The sequence below is a fragment of the Rattus rattus genome, chromosome 7 (genome assembly GCF_011064425.1).
Source record: "Rattus rattus isolate New Zealand chromosome 7, Rrattus_CSIRO_v1, whole genome shotgun sequence".
NCBI classification, from domain to species: domain Eukaryota; kingdom Metazoa; phylum Chordata; class Mammalia; order Rodentia; family Muridae; genus Rattus; species Rattus rattus.
The window spans coordinates 68,478,666-68,497,148 of record NC_046160.1 but is presented as its reverse complement, the minus strand read 5'-3'; the positions used below and the strand labels follow the sequence as shown (position 1 = coordinate 68,497,148).

Below are 18,483 nucleotides of genomic sequence, written 5' to 3'. Positions count from 1 at the left end.
CCCGCACCACATGCACCATACATACACACGCGCGCACATGTGTGCACACAGAGAGAGAGAGAGAGAGCGAGAGAGAGAGAGAGAGAACCACTACCACCAAACCAAACCAAACCTGCCCCTTTCCTGTTCTCAAAGTAAAATCATTAACGGTGGATGGCCCAACACTACTTCGCTTAGGTGCGACTTAGATGGAGTTAGCCTAATAAAGATCAAAATGGCCACTGTGCCACTTTAGTTAGCTAGTGGGTTGGCTCACTCATTAAATGGTCTCGCACGGTTTGTCTTCCCCTGAGCACCTGACCAATGTATAGATCGTCCAGTTCCTCCCCTCGACAACCTTGCAATCTAGTAGGGAAGTGAGGACATAAGGAACAGTGATACAGAAAGAAGAACAGCAGCGACTACAGAGTGACCTCCAGTTCACAGCTGAGGCGGCATCTGGATTTTGACCCCCGAGATACGTGCAGTCTGCACAGAGTGCGTTTACTCTAGGAGACTCACCCTGAGATCAGGAGAAGACTCCAGAAGCTACTAAAGTGGTCTGAATGAGACCAAGAGGCTCTAATCAAGGAGTGCAGTGTCTCCTTGGTTTTTGTTTTGTTTTAAAAAAAAAGTTTGAAGCCACACAACAAAAGGTGATCTTTCTAGGCCTACCTCTAGATACAGCCCTCCAAGGACAAAGTTTGCCATTTACCTAACACACACCCTATGTTCATGCCTCTATTCTAGCTTTACCTGAACTATTACTCTTGATTCACTTAAAGGAGAGGAGCAAACTCTAGCTTACAGTGCGCTTGTCAACACACACCAGGCGCTGTTCTGAGAATTTTATACACTAGTCCAAGAGTAGACGGACTTCTCATGACAGGGAGCTTATGGAAGTTAGTAACTACCTCACTGCTTACACAGGCTGGTGTTGTTTCTTCATTTTCAAATTAAAGTGACAATACCAAAAGATATATAAAGATCAAATACACATGAGGCATTTCACTTGTTAGCACTGGCAGAGAAAACCTAGCATAGGTTATACATTTACCTTAGGAAATCCGAATTTTGAAGAATCATAAAACATGTTAATTTGATAAACTAAGCTGTCTTCAGTGGTAGAGCCTTTGTGTGGCATGTAAGGTCCTGTGTTTGATGTCTAGCACTGCAACAAATGAAGGAGCTGGCTTTCGAGCTACTAGACCATCCACATGGCCTCAAGTCTCCAAACCATCAAAAAAGTGAAAAGAGGAGACACACCTCCTTCTTCATCCGGTAATACTCATCAATGGCATACTGGTATTTTGGGGTGCTGATGCCCAAAACTGAAGCAATCTTCTCTCCAAGAAAGTCACACACTAAAGATACAAAAGTTAAAAGATAAAAAACACCATAAACATTTCTTGAGCATTTTATGTAATACTAAGAATACAAGAGTTACTGTTTTATCCTTAATCCCAATATCACCCTGTCTCCTCACTTCTGTCCTGGACACCAGGCATTTCACATCTCTATCTCTGTGTGCTTTGAGAACAGTGTCTCGCTCTGTAGCAGGGAGTTCAGAGTACTTGGTCAGCGATCTTCCACCAGCCTCCACAGTGCTGGGACTCCATGTGTGCTGCATGGCCAGCACAGTTACAACATGTCTTGTTAATTACTGCAATGTTCAGGTACAGGTCTAGTCCTTAGGACAATACACTGTACTTTAGGATATCGCTGTTCAGCTATCACTGGGAAGAGGGCTGGTCTTGCCACCATGACTTCCTCACCAGAATGCACTGTGCCCTTGAACTCTGCACCAGAACAAAGCCTTAAGTTCTTTTGTCATGGGCTCTGTCTCACCAGAATCAGCACCTGATACAGAAGGTTCTGGCAGGCAATGAGGTCAGGCCTAGTTGTGGCCACAGTGGATAAAAAGCTAACATTCAAATGTAGATCTGTGTAAAGCATGTGCTCTTCTGTCACACCAAGCTGTCTGGCTCACGGTACAGGCTCAGGAAGTGTTCACTCAAATACTAGCCATGATTTGCTCTAATAAAAAAAAAGTGACAGTCATCAACTAGTTAATTGGAAGCAGTAAATTTTGTTATCTAAACATTAACATAACTACATAAATCGATAATTCATTTCCCTCAAATATCAGTAACATTTCTATTTAAGGAGTGAAATATGTCAGGGACGTAACAGAGGAGGTTTTGCCTGGGATGCCCAGGACCAGTTCAGTCCTCAGCAACGTGAAAAGTTACATGGACAAAAGCAGGCTTCCCTGTAACTACACAACAAGGAAACAGTGGGAAGACGCTACTAAGCAAGGAGGAAACAATAAGAGAAATACGCATGAACGGTTCCTAACAAGGCTTTAGAATAGGCACTGAGCCTTAATGAGCTTTTCAGCAGTAACAGAATGGGTGATGACAGCATTTAAGACATGACAATCCTGTCTCCTGAATGGTGCCATTTTCCAGGGGCTGTTTATTACTACACTAATAGGGTAGCACAGTGTGTTCTGTAGAGGTCAGAGGCCAACTCGTGAGGAGTCAAGTTCTTCCTAAGGGACTTGGGTCAAATCTGGTTGTCAGTTTGACAGCAAGCACCTTTGCGTGTGTGAGCAAACTCACTGGCCCTAGTTTGTGTCCTTCTAACAACTAAACTGAAGACCATTGGTGCAAGCTAGAGTACTGGTTTTCCAATGCTAGCTGGCTACCTACAGAGGACAAGGTAGTTCCCTAGTTTGTTTCTGTTTCTTGGCAAGATCTTGTTTGATAAAGCTCCTGGGTGCAGGATGTCTTAGAGCAGTGATAGAATATTCAGTTCAAAGGGCGGTACCTGAGAGGGTTGATGTGGCGGCCCGCAGCATGTAAAACCAGAAGTAGGGGCCCCAGGGAAGTTTTGTCTGCAACAAGAAGTCAGATTAGCAACATTCATCTAATAGTATCTTCAAACCAGAGCGAACTAGCTACATGATAGGTAGGTATGTAAGGCATCCAGTCAAATAAAAGCCTAAGTGTATCCGGATCCCACCAAGATCCTCCATGCTTTCCCATAGGACTACCATCCTTACCCATGGAAGGACTCAAAACAGGGTTAGCACTAGAAGGGCACTATAACTCAGGCTGGACTCCCTATAGCTTTTCTCCTCTCTTGCTTGTCTTCATTCTTCATAAGAACATCCAGGAGAACGCACAAAGAAAGGACCTTGCAGATACATCTAACAAACATTACAGCAGGAAAATTCTGGTACAGAAATGAAGGGAAATAAGGGGGTATCAGTGAGTGTTCAATGGTAAAAAGTAAACGACATAGGAAGGGTGAGCTGTTTGTTCTGTATGCATGTATGTGTGTTTGTTTTAAGACAGGGTCTCACTCTGTAACTCTGGCTGTCCTGGAACTCACTCTAAACCAGGCTGCCCTCAAACTCATAGAGATCCACCTGCCTCTGCCTCCTGAGTGCTAGGATTAAAAGCCTGCACCACGGGACTGGGGATTTAGCTCAGTGGTAGAGCGCTTACCTAGGAAGCACAAGGCCCTGGGTTCGGTCCCCAGCTCAAAAAAAAAAAAAAAAAAAAAAAAAAAAAAAAAAAAAAAAAAAAGCCTGCACCACCACACTCAAAAGGTATATTCACTAAAGACCCAGCCCATTTTTTCCTGTTTTTTTTGTTGTTGGTGGTTGTTTGGTTGGTCGGTTTTTGAAATAGAATCTCTGTATGTAGCCCTGGATATTCTGGAATGTATGTAGACCAGGTTGGTCTTGAATTCACAAAGATCCCCCTACCTCTGGGACCTGAGAGTTGGGATTAAAGACTCGTACTACCATGCTAGACACACTTTCTATAACAACATGAAATTCTTAAAATGTTTTGGGTTGTATGAATAAGAAACTACTTAGAAAAAAACTAGGCATAAAACCCCAGGTATGTAGTGTGTGCTTGTAATTTCAGCACAAGAGAGGCAGGGACTGGAGCCTCTCTGGGGCTTGCTGGCCAGACGGCCAACCTAAGTGGCAAGCTCTAGTTCCCAGTGAAAAGATCCTGTCAAAAATCTTTGTCAAGGGGTTGGGATTTAGCTCAGTGGTAGAGCGCTTGCCTAGGAAGCGCAAGGCCCTGGGTTGGGTCCCCAGCTCAAAAAAAAAAAAGAACCAAAAAAAAAAAAAAAAAAAAATCTTTGTCAAACAAGGCAAAAAAATCTTTGTCAAACAAGGCAAAGAGATTTGGCTTCCACACGTCCATGCACGGGTACACCAGCATACATGTGAGCATGCACACACCTACACAGACAAAGGAAAACACAGATATTCTCACTGGACAGTTCGAAGTTGTTTCTCGAGACAGTAAGAGCCAACACTGAAGCAAGGACTATCAGCCCTGCTCTGGCTGAGGAGAGAGACAGCACCTGTCATCACCCCACAGCTGCACAGAAGAAACTCATCCAGCCTGTTACTTGGACACAGTTGTTGCTAAGCCAAACCACAGGTGGCTTAAGTCTCTCCAGAGTCATGTCACCATCTCAGAAGCACATATTTGGGTCTATGCTGTGGCTCTTTGAGTTTACAAGTAAAGCCACACATTTTTCTGTTCCTTCAACAATGTGTCTCCAGCTTCCTTCTCGAGACCTTTGATTTTCAAACGACTCTGGTTAATAATACGGCTGTACTCCCTAAACCAGGGGTTCTTAACTTTCCTAATGTCGCAACCCTTTAATACAGTTCCTCATGTTGTGGTGACCCCGACCATAACATTATTTCATTGCCGCCTCGTAACTGTAATTTTGCTGCTGTTATTGTAAATATCTGATATGCAGGACGTCTGCTGTGTGATCCCTTGGAGGTTGCAACCAACAGGTTGAGAGCCTCTGCCCTAAAGAGACCTATAATCTAATAAGATCCCCATTTCCTTCTCTTCAGAAATTGGCAAACTAATTCTAAAACTTACACAGTACTTTAAGGGACCTAGAACAGCCAGGCAATCTTGAAAAGATTGAACAAGCCCAGTACTCAAACATTTTTCAGCTTCAAAATCTATACCAGGCACAGGAGAGGGAACGCAGCACAGGGGAGGGAGTGCACCTGCACTCCAGCTCCAGACACAAGCTGGGATTCATAGATCGGATGGAGGCCTTAAGTCCAGAACAAAACCACATTCAGTAGTCACAGGTTTTAACAAGACAGGGCAGCAAGACCATTTATGTAGTTTGAATAGGGATGGCCCCCGCAGGCTCATAGATTTGAATGCAGGGTCACTAGGGAGTGGAACTATTTGAAAGGATTAGAAGGTGTGGCCTTGTTGGAGGAAGTGTGTCATTGTGGGGTAGGCTTTGAGGCTTCGAAAGCTCAGAGTCTGTGTTCCCATCCTCCCCTCTTCCTGCCATCGGATCAGGATGCAGCTCTCAGCCAAGTCTCCAGCACCATGTCTGCCTCTGTGCCACCATGCTCCCCACTGTGATGACAATGAACTGAACCTCTGAAACTACAGACAAGCCCGCAAATGTTTCCTAAGAGTTGCCTTGGTCCTGGTGTCTCTCCACAGCAACAGAATGGTAACTAAGACACACTCAAAAAGAGTTTTCAAATTACACTGTGAAGTCTGGAAAATTACATGGCCAAGTATCTTGTCTGACCCTTACTCATATCGTATACAAAACTAACTCAAAACGAAAGTAGCTGATGGTGTCTATGAGCACATCTGTAATCTCAGCATTCAAGAGGCTGAAGCAGGAAGATCACCTTGAATTCTGAACAAGCCTTGGCTATAGGTTGTCTAAAACACAAAACCAGTACCAAAGACCTGAATGTACAAACTATACCCATAAGGCCTCATTATGAAGCTAGCCTGGCCTGAAACTCACTATGGTGCCTAGGCTAGTCGTGAACTTGGTACTTTCCACACCCAGTCTGATACTATAAAACTTAAAAGAAATAAACCTGAGAATTAACACAAGCTGGGTGTGGTGGCACACACCCCAAATCCTAGCACTCAGGGGACACAGGTATTGCATACATAGCTACTGCCTGACATAACACCCACACACATGAAAATAAAAGTTTAAAAAAGTGAAAAACAACAAAAAAATGGCGTGGCCACAATGGACAATGATCAGGCAGAGTTCCTCGAATGTTTAAACAGTTAACAAATGCCCCAGCCACTCCACCCCAGCCACATGTCCAAGACAAAAACCACGCAGTGACACAAAAGCCTGTATTCACAGCGCAATATTCATATGACCAAATAGCATAAACAACGGCCGGTTCCACTGACGGGAAGGAACGCTGAGACGTGGTACAGTCACACCATGAAGTGTCAGCTGTAATAAAGGAACAAAGTACTGACATGTGCTATCCATGAGTGAACCTTGAAAACACCAAATGACAGACAAGGCTGTGTATAACAGGGAAGGCTATGTATACACACAGAGACCTGTGCCAGGAATGAGGTAGGGCATGGGGGGTAGAAAGGGAAGCTAATGCTTTTCAAGATGGCATAAATGTGCTAAAACTGACTGTGCTGTGCTAACTACTACTGAGAATATGCTAACTACTGCTAAATTATACTTCAAACAGGTGAATTTGTACGACAGTGTGCCAGTCTTGTTTCTATGGAGACACTGGGTAACTTTTGAGGAGATGGAATTTTTTTTTGGCAGGGGTGTCTTGCTTTTTCTTTTTTTTCTTTTTCCTTTGAGACAGAGTCTCATGTAGTCCAGACCAGTCTCAAACTTGCTGCATAGCTAAGGCTGGCCTTGAACTCCTGATCCTCCTGCCTCCACCTCTTGCCACAGCAGTTGAAAATGATTTAAAAACATGGAAACATCTTTAAAATGATTTATTTAACTTTATTTTATGGGCATCGGTGTGAAGGTGTCAGATCCTCTGGAACTGGAGTTGCAGGCAGTTGTGAGCTACCGTGTGGGTGCTGGGAATTGAGCCCAGGACCTTTGGAAGAGCAGACGGTGCTCTTAACCACTGAGCCATCTCTCCAGCCTGCATACAAACATTCCAAAGACAGCTCTAACTAATCCCTTCAGAGTACTTTAAGAGAAAAATATCTATCCAAACAACCCTTCTACTTTATGAATTACCTCTAATAGTCAACATGTCTGCCCACTGTGAGTACACTGTACTTTGAATATTTCTGTACTACAGAATGTGCAATAGCTTTTATTTTTTAGAGGCTGGCGCAGTTCTGAGACTCGGTTTCTCTATGGAACAGCCCTGGCTGTCCTGGAACTTGCCTTGTAGACCAAGTTGGCTTCAACTCACAGAGATTCATCGATTTCTGCCTCTTGAGTGCTGGGATAAAAGGCGTAAGTCACTGAGCCCCACATAGAATTTCTTTCTTTTTTATTTTTTTGAATTTCTTTTTTTTTTTTTCTTTTCTTTTTTTCGGGGCTGGGGACCAAACCCAGGGCCTTGCGCTTCCTAGGCAAGCGTGAATTTCTTTTTTCAATAGCTAAAAATTTACTCATCTAAACCTTATAAAAATTAACATCTTAAATTAAAAATAATTTTTAAATTCTCTAATCTGTTTCTGGTTTTATTTATAGCACTTCTTAATTATAGGACATTTATTTGTTCATGGACTATATCCCCATATAGTTTATGCAAGCCACTGCCCCATGACCAGCACCTACCCAGAGCCTCTCAGAGGTACCCACTGTAAACACGGGATCAATGGACTTTGCTACCTCGAAGAACACTCAGTCTGTGAACTGAAAGGGACAGATTGGAATATGGATTTACTAGAGCCACACATAAAGTCACAGTACAAAGGAGCAGAACTGGTTCAGGCTGCTGAAATGTTGGAAATATTTCCACACGCATTGTGTAAAAATAATGTTTTCTTCCAGATCATAATGGATGGTAGTTGGTTTAAACTTCAAACAGTTCCTTCCATTCAGTGTTCAAGGAGCAAACCTAAGCAGGCCCAGCCATCAGTGTCAAACATACCGGGTCGACAGTGGGCAGCACGTCTTTCTTGTCCAGGCCATCGACCTCATCCTCGTCGGTGCTGTACTCCTCCATGGTCTCTCCGCTGACGAAGTGGATGACCCTCCTTGGGACTTTCTTCTTTTTCCCCATGACTCCCAGTTCTACATTCTCAAAGCCTCTTTCGTTACTCAGCTATGGCAATGAGAAATTAAGAAAATGAGCTTTGTGTGAGTCTGTCTTCCCTTGTATGTCTAACAGATGTTTAACTGCTTTATTTTAAAGATCAAAGAAACTAGAAAAATCCTTAAGCAATTTTAAAAAATTATATATACCTCAGGAATCCTAAATCCAACTCCTTTTGGGGCCAGGAAGTTACCCCACATTGATAAATCTCTACAGGGATGAAAGGCTTCTATGAAGACACATGGCCCAACTAAAGGCATTTAAAGGGAAAGAAACCTACTTTTTAGATTTATTTTTATGTGCATGAGTGTTTTACCCGAATGGACCCCTATGACTGGGAGTTACAGATGGTTGTGAACCACCCTATCACAGCCATGGTGAGTAACCAAATCCAGGTTCTCTCTCAAAGTAACAAGAGCTCCTAACTGCTGAGCCATCTCTCCAGCCTAGGGGGATAGGGGAGGATTTTAAACACTGTGCCAAATAAGATCTAAAAAGCCTTCAGTGTTCTATATCTGAGTTTTCAGATAACTTGGTCATTAGTACAGATGTGGCAACAGGGTGTTGTCGTTGGTGGTGGTGTTGTTATTGTTTTGTTTGTTTTTTTAACAAAGAGATCCACAGATTTCAGAACTGCTTATAGAAGACTGGCGTGGTGGTACACATGTTTAATCCCAGCACTCTGGAGGCACAGAGACAGATCTGTGAGTTTGAGGCCGGTCTGGTCTATAGAGTTCCAGGACAGCCAGGGTTACATAGACTCCATCTCAAAAACAAAAACAAAACTACTTATAGAGTATAGAATTCTAAACACATCCAAATTTCATTCTGAAGGAATTATTTATTCTGGTTTTTGTTGTTTGTTTGCGTGTGTGTGCATGTGTGCGTGTGTGTGTGTGTGTGTGTGTGTGTGTGTGTGTGTGTGTGTGTGTGTATTTTGCTGTGCTAAGAAACAGAGGTGCTAAGTAAATGAACAGAGCTGAAACCTGAACTCCTCAGATACTGAGGCTGGGACTCTGTTAAAAGTCTATTGGGGGAAAAGAATCAGGATACAGTGTCCCATCAGATCCTCTCTCAGTGGCCTGTCGGGCCTAGTTAACAATGTGGTGGAGTCTACTGTTTCTCCTCCTTGCCTGCATGGTGCTTCAGGTTAGCCTCAGCCCATCCCCCTCCTTTGTGTGACAGGTTTCATTGTAATAGCCAAGGCTAGTCTACAATTCAAAATGTAGGCTGAGTTGGTCTTCAATTCACTGCAACCCTCCTGCCTCAGATTCCCAAATGCTAAGATTACAGGTCTAAGTCCCCACACCTGGATGGTGTTTCTCTGTTTATTGAACAGATCGAGGAGGAATATAAATTGTCAGTGGCCTCTATCTCCTCCCAGATCTCCACAGACCTCTTCCTCAAACTGGGCAAACCCCTACAGTTCTCAGAGGTGTTTTTACTTCAGGAAATGTGAGTAAGTCACAAAACTGGTGAATTCCAAGAGTCTCTATCTATGGTGTGAGGACACAGTGTAGTAATGCGTACTCAGAAATCCTTTGTCATCTGTGTAATGGGAACTCGGGAGAAGAGGCCATGGGGAATTCCTGGGAGATTTACCTTTTTCTCTACTGCCGTCACTGTTTAAATATTTATTTTTAATCAAGACTGTGAAAGCTGGAGCTGGAGAGATGACTAATTAGTTAAGAGCACTTGTTCCTCTTCAAAGGACCTGAGTTCACTCCCCCTCACCCATGTCAGGTGGCTCACCACGGCTGAAACCCCAGCAGCAAGCACTCAACTCTTCCTGCCTGATGGATCCACATAAGTAAGAAGGTTTTTGAATGACTATGAAAACACTGTGGTCTAGTCTTTTTTTTTTTTTCTCTCTATGGTAACAAGATGCCATCTTGGAATGAGCCTTAGCCCTGGAAGCTGGAGCAATAATGAACGAACGGGTGGCCAGGCCTATGGTGACTGTGATGGACCTGTTAGCACTCCTGAAGGGAGAGTTGGGAGATCCTTATCTGGAATTGCAGCCATCATTCCTTTCCTAGTTGCAAAGGATCTTGGGAGAGTCAAGACTATATAGAGAAGCAAAGGAGAGGCTCCATTAGCTCAGCACCCATGACGGGATGGGACGAGATAGTGGTACAGTTGTTTGGGTCACCTGCGCTCTGGTGAGGAACCTATCCATATTCTGTAAGAAGGCCTGATAAACTGAGAGCCTCACCAGGATGGACACAATAAACTTGCATTTTGGTGGGTCCGTGGAACCCATCTGGGGGTAGCTGGAGGTTTGTTTGTGCCTCCCCAAGAAAAGTTAATATAACAACTAAATATTAAACCAGAGCAAGGAGCCACTCTGGAAATAACTGCTCTGAATATTGATATGCTTCCTCTGCAATCAGTTCAGGCTGGAGTAGTGTGAGCGCAGCAGCCAAGGCTGGAGAGAAATGAAACACACCGTCCACTGCACTCCTGAAGGGCCAGGTCAAGCCAGCAGGACAGCGCGGAGAGCCTCCCCTCAACCAACTCATTTTCAACACTGTAGCCCCAACCCAGGTGGGCCTCACACTGGTGGCAACCCTCCTCAAGACTCCTAAGTGCCTGACCTCCTGACACCTTACTCTTCCTACACAATAGAAAAGGGGGAGGTAAGAGTCCATAGAGACTCGTATGTAGAGCAGATTGTGTGAGCACATTTACACACCACTTAGATTTATAAGAGATAGACTCACAGTCAGAGCAGAATTCAGAAGCCTGTAGTTTTGGAGACGTACCCGACCAACATTCAACTATTTATTGTAAAATATGAAGCTACTGAAAAAGCATCTTTCTTACTTGAGGTAGAATTTAAAGTTCTTAATAGCCAAAATTGCATATACTCCTGAAGTAAGTTTTAAAGTGATTTTTTTCCTAAATTAGTGATGACTGAGACAACTCCCTGCACCCGCCAGTAGTGGCTTATTTGGGTTTACGATGTGGCCAGTCACAACTGTATTCCGGATTTGGGACAGTATGAAGGGCATGATGGCTCAAGGTGCTGAACACCTGAGTTGTCTTTTTCCCGCCCTTCTCTCTAACACACCACACAGCCAATTATAAATTAAAGAGGATGTAAAACACTTCATTAGTAGCTTATAACTTATATGTTGAACTTTTTTTTTTTTTACAAAGGATTACATATATTAAAATTAGTATCACAGGATTATTTTGCTGTCTTAAGGTATCGTCCTTTCCTTGTGATTCACAATTGCCGTTAGCACATGTCTGTGTTGGGCTGTGCAGGTCACCTCATCCGTGAACCCATCTCCAGACATTAATATAGAAGGATTAGATGAACTGAAGACTAAAAGTCTCAGCGAGGGGTTGTCCATATCAGACTATCTTAACTGATGTGGGAAGACTCAGCCTGACAGTGAGCAGCCGGCAGAGTTCTGGGCCCTGGGCTGGGTAGTAGTAGACTGAGCTAGCTTTTATAGTGCATATGCTATTCACTAATCCCTGGTTCCTCGTAGCCACAAGGCAGACCCCGACCTAACATCCCTGGGTTGTCGCCCACGGCTTTTGCTACTTTAAGGACAGAGTCTTTCCGGGACACGCCTGTTTTCTCTCGCTGGCAACCGGTGGCTGGAGTGTCTCCCCGGAAAGCTCGGGCACGGAGGCCGCGGCGCCTCATCTCGGCAGCCGCTCCTTGCCCGAGCAAAATGAGGACACAGAAAGTAACCCCGAAATGTCCAGCGCCTGCCCCTCATCGCCAACCTACCTGTCGTGTTGTGTCTCCGAACGCCGCGGCGGCCGCTGCCTCGGTTTCTCCCGTCGCGGCGCATCCCGACTCCCGGTCCATCGTTAGCGCCGGCCCGGGCAGCGGCGACACAGAGGTTAGTCCGAAGAACGTTCCCCACCGCCCGCACGAAGGATCCTACCGGATCGCCCAGGCCTCTGGGGCTGCAGCACCCAGTCCACCCTCCCAGCGAAGCCGTGCCTAGATCGCGGGCGCTGGCGGGGCGGAGCGGGGCGGGGCGGGGCGGGGCCTTCGCCGCTTCCGCGGGCCCGGGGGCGTGGCCTCCGCAGGTACCGCCCTACCTGCGCCGGATAATCACGCGGGCTGCGCAGGGCCCAGTCTGGGGCTGAGACCCACCACACCGGTTCCCAGCAGGTAAAACCAGAATTGCATTCAAGTCGAAAGCTGAGATGGAGGCGTGGTGCGGGCTCTGGAGCTCTAAAACTCACCGCTCATGTTACGTGTTCCATTTCTCAGGAAATGCCCTTGAAATAAAGACCCAAAGGTGAACTTGGCTTAAGTATGCTGGGGAATGGGGATTTTATTTATTATAGGACTGAGTGTCCGGGGACCCCCAGACTTTATTTTTTCTAGCGTTTAACCAAATTAAAGAAATCATAGCCGCAATAATTACTACAAGATTTCCTGGTTTTCTTTTGAGACAAAGTCTCATGTACCCCAGGATGGCATTAAAAACTCCCTACATAGAGAATGTGTGTTGGGATTTGAAGCAAATGCCACAATGACGCTGAGGTATTATTTCATGACTTCAACATTGTGCTTAGTCAGAGCACTTCCAGGTAAATAGCCTTTTATTAACACAAAGATCTTCAATAATACATAGAAAGACAATATAGAAAATACAGGCCAGCCTGGTGGCCCACATCTGTAGTCTGTAGTCACAGTACTCCTGAGAAAGAGGCTGTGTGTGTGTGTGTGTGTACGCGCACGTGTGCAGAGGACACCTCTTACCTCCATACATAGTGAATCTGAGGCTATCTTAGGCTACATGAGACTGTCTAAAAGAATATTTGTAAAAATAATACACATTATTTTAGCCAAATAAGTGTGATGATCCAAAGTCACCTGTTTAAGTGTTTCTGTTCAGATGGAAGTGTATCCTGAGATGCGGAAGCCCAGGAACCACACAGCTCTGAGGTCAGAAGGTATCCCGGTGGAAGGGCATCCTGGGACACAGGAGCTCAGGAACCATACAGCTTTGAGGGGGGATGGTGTCCCAAGAAAAGGGCATCCTGAGATACAGGAACTCAGGAATCACATAGCTCTGGGAGGAGGCTTCCACAGCAGTCAGTCGCATTGCAGCTCCTAGGGGAGGCAGGAGCCTCAGCCCTGCTCCCTCTTTGCTTCTTCTCTTGACTTTCTACTTGGCTTCTTTAGAGAGTCACACTGAGCAGGAAATCTCATGAAAGAAATTTATTGGAGGATCCAGGGTGTGGAGGAACAAATCCAAGGATGCCTGCCCTCTGCTCCTGGGAATGAACAGCAAGAAACTGGACAAAGGGCAGAGCTTATATAGGATTTCTTAGGGGGTGGAGCTTTACAGTGCAGAGATTTCCAGATTGAGGATTGGTGGTATTTCAAGTCCTGAGTTTGGGGAGCTCAGGGATTGGCAGCTTTTTTCACCCCCTTTTCCCTGCATCGGGCCCACGAATTAGGATGGGAAGTCCTTCCTGGCTGCAGCCAGCTTTTGCTAAGATGCCATCTCTGTGGGGCTGCTGTGGGACTTGGAGAGGAGGTGCTGCCACTGTGGGACAGCTCCTATGGGACAGCTCCATGTTTCACCAAGGCTGTAGGCTGAGGCAGGAAAGGTGTTGCCATTGTGAACAGCTCCTCATGACAGCAGTAGGCTGAGGCAGGAAAACTGTCCTGGACAGCTCCTGTGAAGGCTGCAGCCTGAGACGCCTCCCTGCCTCCATTTTGTCAGGAGCAGCCATTTTTGGATAGTTCCTCTCCTATAGTCACCTCTCCCATAGGCTGGAGAGGGAAGAGGGGGGCTGGCCACCACTTTAACAGATTTTGTGGTGCTGTCCTTAGGGACTACACCCCATTCCTCTTTAAACATGTTTTCTGACACACACGGTCCTAAAATAAATAAAATATTCCTATTTCCCAACATACTAAGCAAAATTCACCTGTTGGGCTTTTAATTCACATGCCATTTTGTGAGGAATGGGACACGCAGCAGGAGTGGTGCTTTCAGACACCGCACTTCCTTCTCAGCTTTCCACTTTTTTTTTCTTCTTCCCCAAATGTAAACCTGCCTCTCAGCCTTGGGATTCCAAGTCTGGCTGGTTTGATAGATTTAAATTGTATTTTCATAGAAGTCACAATTCAGAAATATTCCCCAACGTTTCACGACATGTGTTATTCAGGATGGCAGCAGCAGGCCCAGACCTTAGTTAGCATCCTTACAGGGCACTCGTTCTTTTCCTTACTCTCAGCCTAATATTCTTGTACACTTTCTATCCTTATGACAATCTAAAAATAATACTTTAGGACCAATTCCTTAAAAATCCATCTTTACTAAAAAACTGTTATGAATACAAATAAATCAAATTGCTTGAAGTAAACAAGTTATGATATGATGTAATTCAATACAGTGGCATAAACAAAACAATGAAATAGTCTAAAACATCAAACTGTGATGAATGAAAATAGCCAATTGTTAAGTTTTGTGAATCGGTCTTATAAACAATACAGTTCTGCACTATATGTATTCAAATATCTCGTCCTTCTTACTGGCATGAGGGGCAATCAACAATCGCCATTATTAAAATGTAGGTATCTATTTTCACTGCTAAATCAGAATAATTTTCATGGTTTACAAGTACCATGTTTATTGAAAATTCAAAATGTAAGCTATATTTTTATAAACTATAAATAATTTTCTAAAAACAGCAATTTTCAAAAAAAAATTATATGCATTGGTGTTTTGTATGCATGCTTATCTGTGAAGGTGCCAGATCTCCTGGAATTGTCGATACAGACAGTTGTGAGCTGCCATGTGGTACTGGGAATTGGATCCAGGTCCTCAGGAAGACCAGTCAGAGTTCTTAACTACTGAGCCATCATCAAACAGCAGATTCTTAACAGGCGAAGTTGGAGAGCAATTCATTATAAATCCACCATACAAAGCAAAATATCAAAGAAATTCCAGTTGTTTATGCATTTATAGCCATTTCCAAACTGTCATAGCACAACTAAATGGAAACAGGCGACAAAGCCACATGCCAAAGATCATGTCTTTCACACTGTCGGTTAAAGAAGTCGTAACATGGAGGAAGACTGCACACGTCCTCTTACATTCTTGACCTTGAAACTAAAACGATGCACCCAGAGCTATAAGGGTAAATTTGGATCTACCCACAGTGTAAAACTAAGAAAATGAAGCTAAACAAAACTGGAAATCAGTAGTATTCATTGAACATGATCTTCTGATGGCTTTTGCACACTGTGCATGCAGTTGCATCCGTGTGCACGTGTTTATCTGGAGTTACCTTTCAGGTTATCCCTTAAGTAGAACTTTTCTCAAGGTGGTGTTTTCATCCCAAGGCTGGGGGACATAAGCTCAGTGATAGAGCTTGCCTTGCCTAGCGTGTGTGTGAGGTCCATTCCCAGCCCTGCAACTGATAATGGGGTGGTGAAGCCCAAGAGAAATATGACAACATATTTTTGCTGATTTTCAGGCATAAAGAAAATTTTCAAGTAAAAGAGGTGGTCTCATTTATGGAGAAAAAAAGGGGTTGTATTGGTCATGGTGTGTCTTCACAACAGTAAAACCCTAAGACATCACCTAACTACTACAATGATATGCCACAAGCTAGACGATTCATCTAGAGCTAAAGTTGAAGCTAATCTCTTAGCAACCGAGATGCCAATTAATCATACCAGTAACTTTCAGTCCAAAAGCAGAGGTATTAAGATGACTTTGATTAAATACTATGACATTCAAAACACTGTAATTGGAACTTAAAGCAAAATTTAAAGAAAATGAATTTGGGGACTAAAGAATGGTGTTGGTTAAAGGCACTTGCTGCTTTCCCAGAAGACCTACCTGAATGACAATGACCATAGCCTCCTGTTCTTTAACATCTGGTCCCAGTTGGTGGGACTGTTTGGGAAGGATTAGGAGGTGTGGCGTTGTTAGAGCTGATTCCAGAAGCAGGCTTTGAGGTTTCAAAAGCCTCTTCCCTTCCCCAGTGTGTCAGTCTTCCTGCCTCCTCCTTGCAGATCAAGATGTGAGCTCTCAGATGTTCCTGTATTTGCTCCACCATACATGGAATGTGTATGTGGCACACAGACCTTGGGGGTAGCCAACAGTTCTCTAATTCGGCTGGAAATTATGCTTGATACTAGAACCCTAGCCAACTTACCCAGGGGTTAGTAAAGTCAGATTTTGGAGGGAAATCTACAACTGTCATTTTACTAAACCTTCATAACTAACCAAATTCTAAACATTTTTTCCTTGTACCTATAGATAGATTTCTGACCCCTCATCAAAGAAACTTCTCCTTACATCAGATAGAGACCATTACAGAAAGAACAATCAATTAAAACAGAGCTGAGGCATCCAATCCTGATAGATAATACTTCTACAAAACATCCTACGACTGTCTCTCCTAGAAATGTCAGACGCTATACACATAAAAGCTCACCAACATGGCTGCCTAAAAATGACCTGAACAAGGACAACACCAACAGACACGCCATGGACAAAGGAAAGTCCTTGAGGCTTCACCCTTACACAAAAACACAACAGGCAACTAAGAAATGCTGAGTGAAAGAGATAGTCACCCACAGAGAAAAGCAAATCAACTGGTTATCAATAGCATAGTCAGCACTCGTTGAGCCTTAGGTGGTGGAATGTAACATTATACAGACTGAGTAGATTATATTTATGTATTTAAGAATACATATAAACGGGGGTTGGGGATTTAGCTCAGTGGTAGAGCACTTGCCTGGCAAGCACAAGGCCCTGGGTTCGGTCCCCAGCTCCGAAAAAAAGAAAAGAAAAAAAAAAAGAATACACATAAACCCACCTCCACACATACACGTATGTTGCAATTAAAGAGAGTCCATGAATCTAAAAGACAATAAGGGAGAGAGTATATGGGAGGAAGAATATGAAAGAGGGAAATGACGTTATATTATAATCTAAAATAGTTTTAAAAATTAAATAAATGGTTATCCACCCTTTTTAGTTTTGGAGTTTGTTACTATTTAATTCCTAATTTTGTTTTTGTTTTACAACTATGCAAGCACTTTGTTTAAGGCAGCTAGGCTGTTTTATGCTTGCACATATTTAAGCAACTTTATAATAAAATTTAACAATTAAGTGCTATACAATATTTGATGTGTCTAATGCCTGAAGTTGGGAAAATTGTCAGATGCTTAAATCTAAGAAATAAGTTTTTAAAGTGGTAAAAAATAAAGGGCAATTAGTTCAAGCTCATGAAAAAGAATAAAAGTTGAAAGCTAACTGTGATTGCTAGCTCTGGTTGTCAACTTGACTACACCTGGAATGGTCAATCAAGAAATAGTGGGCACACCTGCAAGAGATTTTCTGACTGGTTTGGGGTGGGTGACTGCACTTACAGTGCAGGCCTTTGAGATAAAAAGACACATGACTTTGATCCAGATCTTCAGGTGGGAGGACACACAACTTTATTTCAAACTTTAAGGCAGACAGATACACCTTTAAACTGCTAGAAGCCTGGATAAGAACACAGAAGGAAGCTTTCACTCCTTGCCTGCTTGTCCTTCACCTTGCTAACACATCCACTCCTTCATCGGCATCGAATCCTACTTATTTGGGATTCCAGCATATATAAAAGACCAGCTGAGCCATCCAGCCTTGTGGGACTGATCAATTACTGATTCATTCCATAGTCTTGTGACTCTAGAGAACCCCTAGCAATACACCAAACTAGGGCATCATGATCTTTTAACTTTGTCACCATTTAGTTTCTGAAAAATAAAGTTCAAATCAGACATAAAACTATCAAAACTCATGTAGAAGGCATTCAAGATGCTATGTCCAAAGGTTCATCTCATTTATCTTTATTTAGTCAGAATAAAATATCCAGAAAACAGAAATCACTAACACGCATACCCAGAAAAGGTACTGTGCAGTTTAATTACCATTTTCTCTAGTTTCAGATTTCTATAGCTATACCTTGCTTGCTATGCCACTTTTGCAGGACACAAAATATGTAATTTTCTCATGGATACATACAATGCCCACTAGGGAAATCCTACTCCTGTGCTAACAATTCTTAGCTAAAACATCTGTCCCTTAGCAAACCACAAAACCAGATGCATTTTTGCTGCATTTTATGTTTTTAAGACAGGGCCAACCTAACGTAGGCGGGCTTCCAAATCATGATCTTCCTGCCTCAGCCTCTATTTAAATAGTGGAATTTGCTAAGTGCTACCATGCCCAGCTGAACTGCATTCTTTATGAGGATACTTTTCTAAGAATGGTAAATTTACTAAAATTCCTGCCTTTAGGAGGCTAAAGCAAGAGATCTGTCATGGGTTCCAGGCCATTTTCCCAAAACCAACAAAAGTCAGACATGGTAGCAATGTAGCCCCAGTGCTTCCA

General features: G+C 43.5%; 1 protein-coding gene and 1 long non-coding RNA gene across 3 annotated transcripts in view; both read right to left on the bottom strand.

The window, feature by feature from the left end:
* The window catches only part of LOC116905055 (protein FAM177A1), a 62,562-nt gene that overhangs the window by 5,253 nt on the left and 38,826 nt on the right, over positions 1-18,483 (bottom strand). The window contains exons 1-4 of one of the 2 annotated variants that reach the window (XM_032907747.1): positions 11,841-12,092; positions 7,925-8,098; positions 2,812-2,878; positions 1,246-1,343 (exon numbers count right to left, since the gene is read on the bottom strand). In XM_032907747.1, coding sequence (XP_032763638.1) covers positions 1,246-1,343; positions 2,812-2,878; positions 7,925-8,098; positions 11,841-11,921 — 420 coding nt within the window. In that variant the 5' untranslated portion in view covers positions 11,922-12,092. Of the gene's footprint in view, positions 1-1,245; positions 1,344-2,811; positions 2,879-7,924; positions 8,099-11,840; positions 12,093-18,483 lie in introns of those variants that run through there. The other variant, XM_032907748.1, reaches the window with a different exon arrangement.
* On the bottom strand, positions 14,382-17,482 carry LOC116905058. The gene is made up of 2 exons (XR_004388481.1): positions 16,919-17,482; positions 14,382-15,505 (listed from the first exon to the last, which is right to left on the bottom strand). It is a non-coding gene; the product is annotated as an uncharacterized LOC116905058 (long non-coding RNA).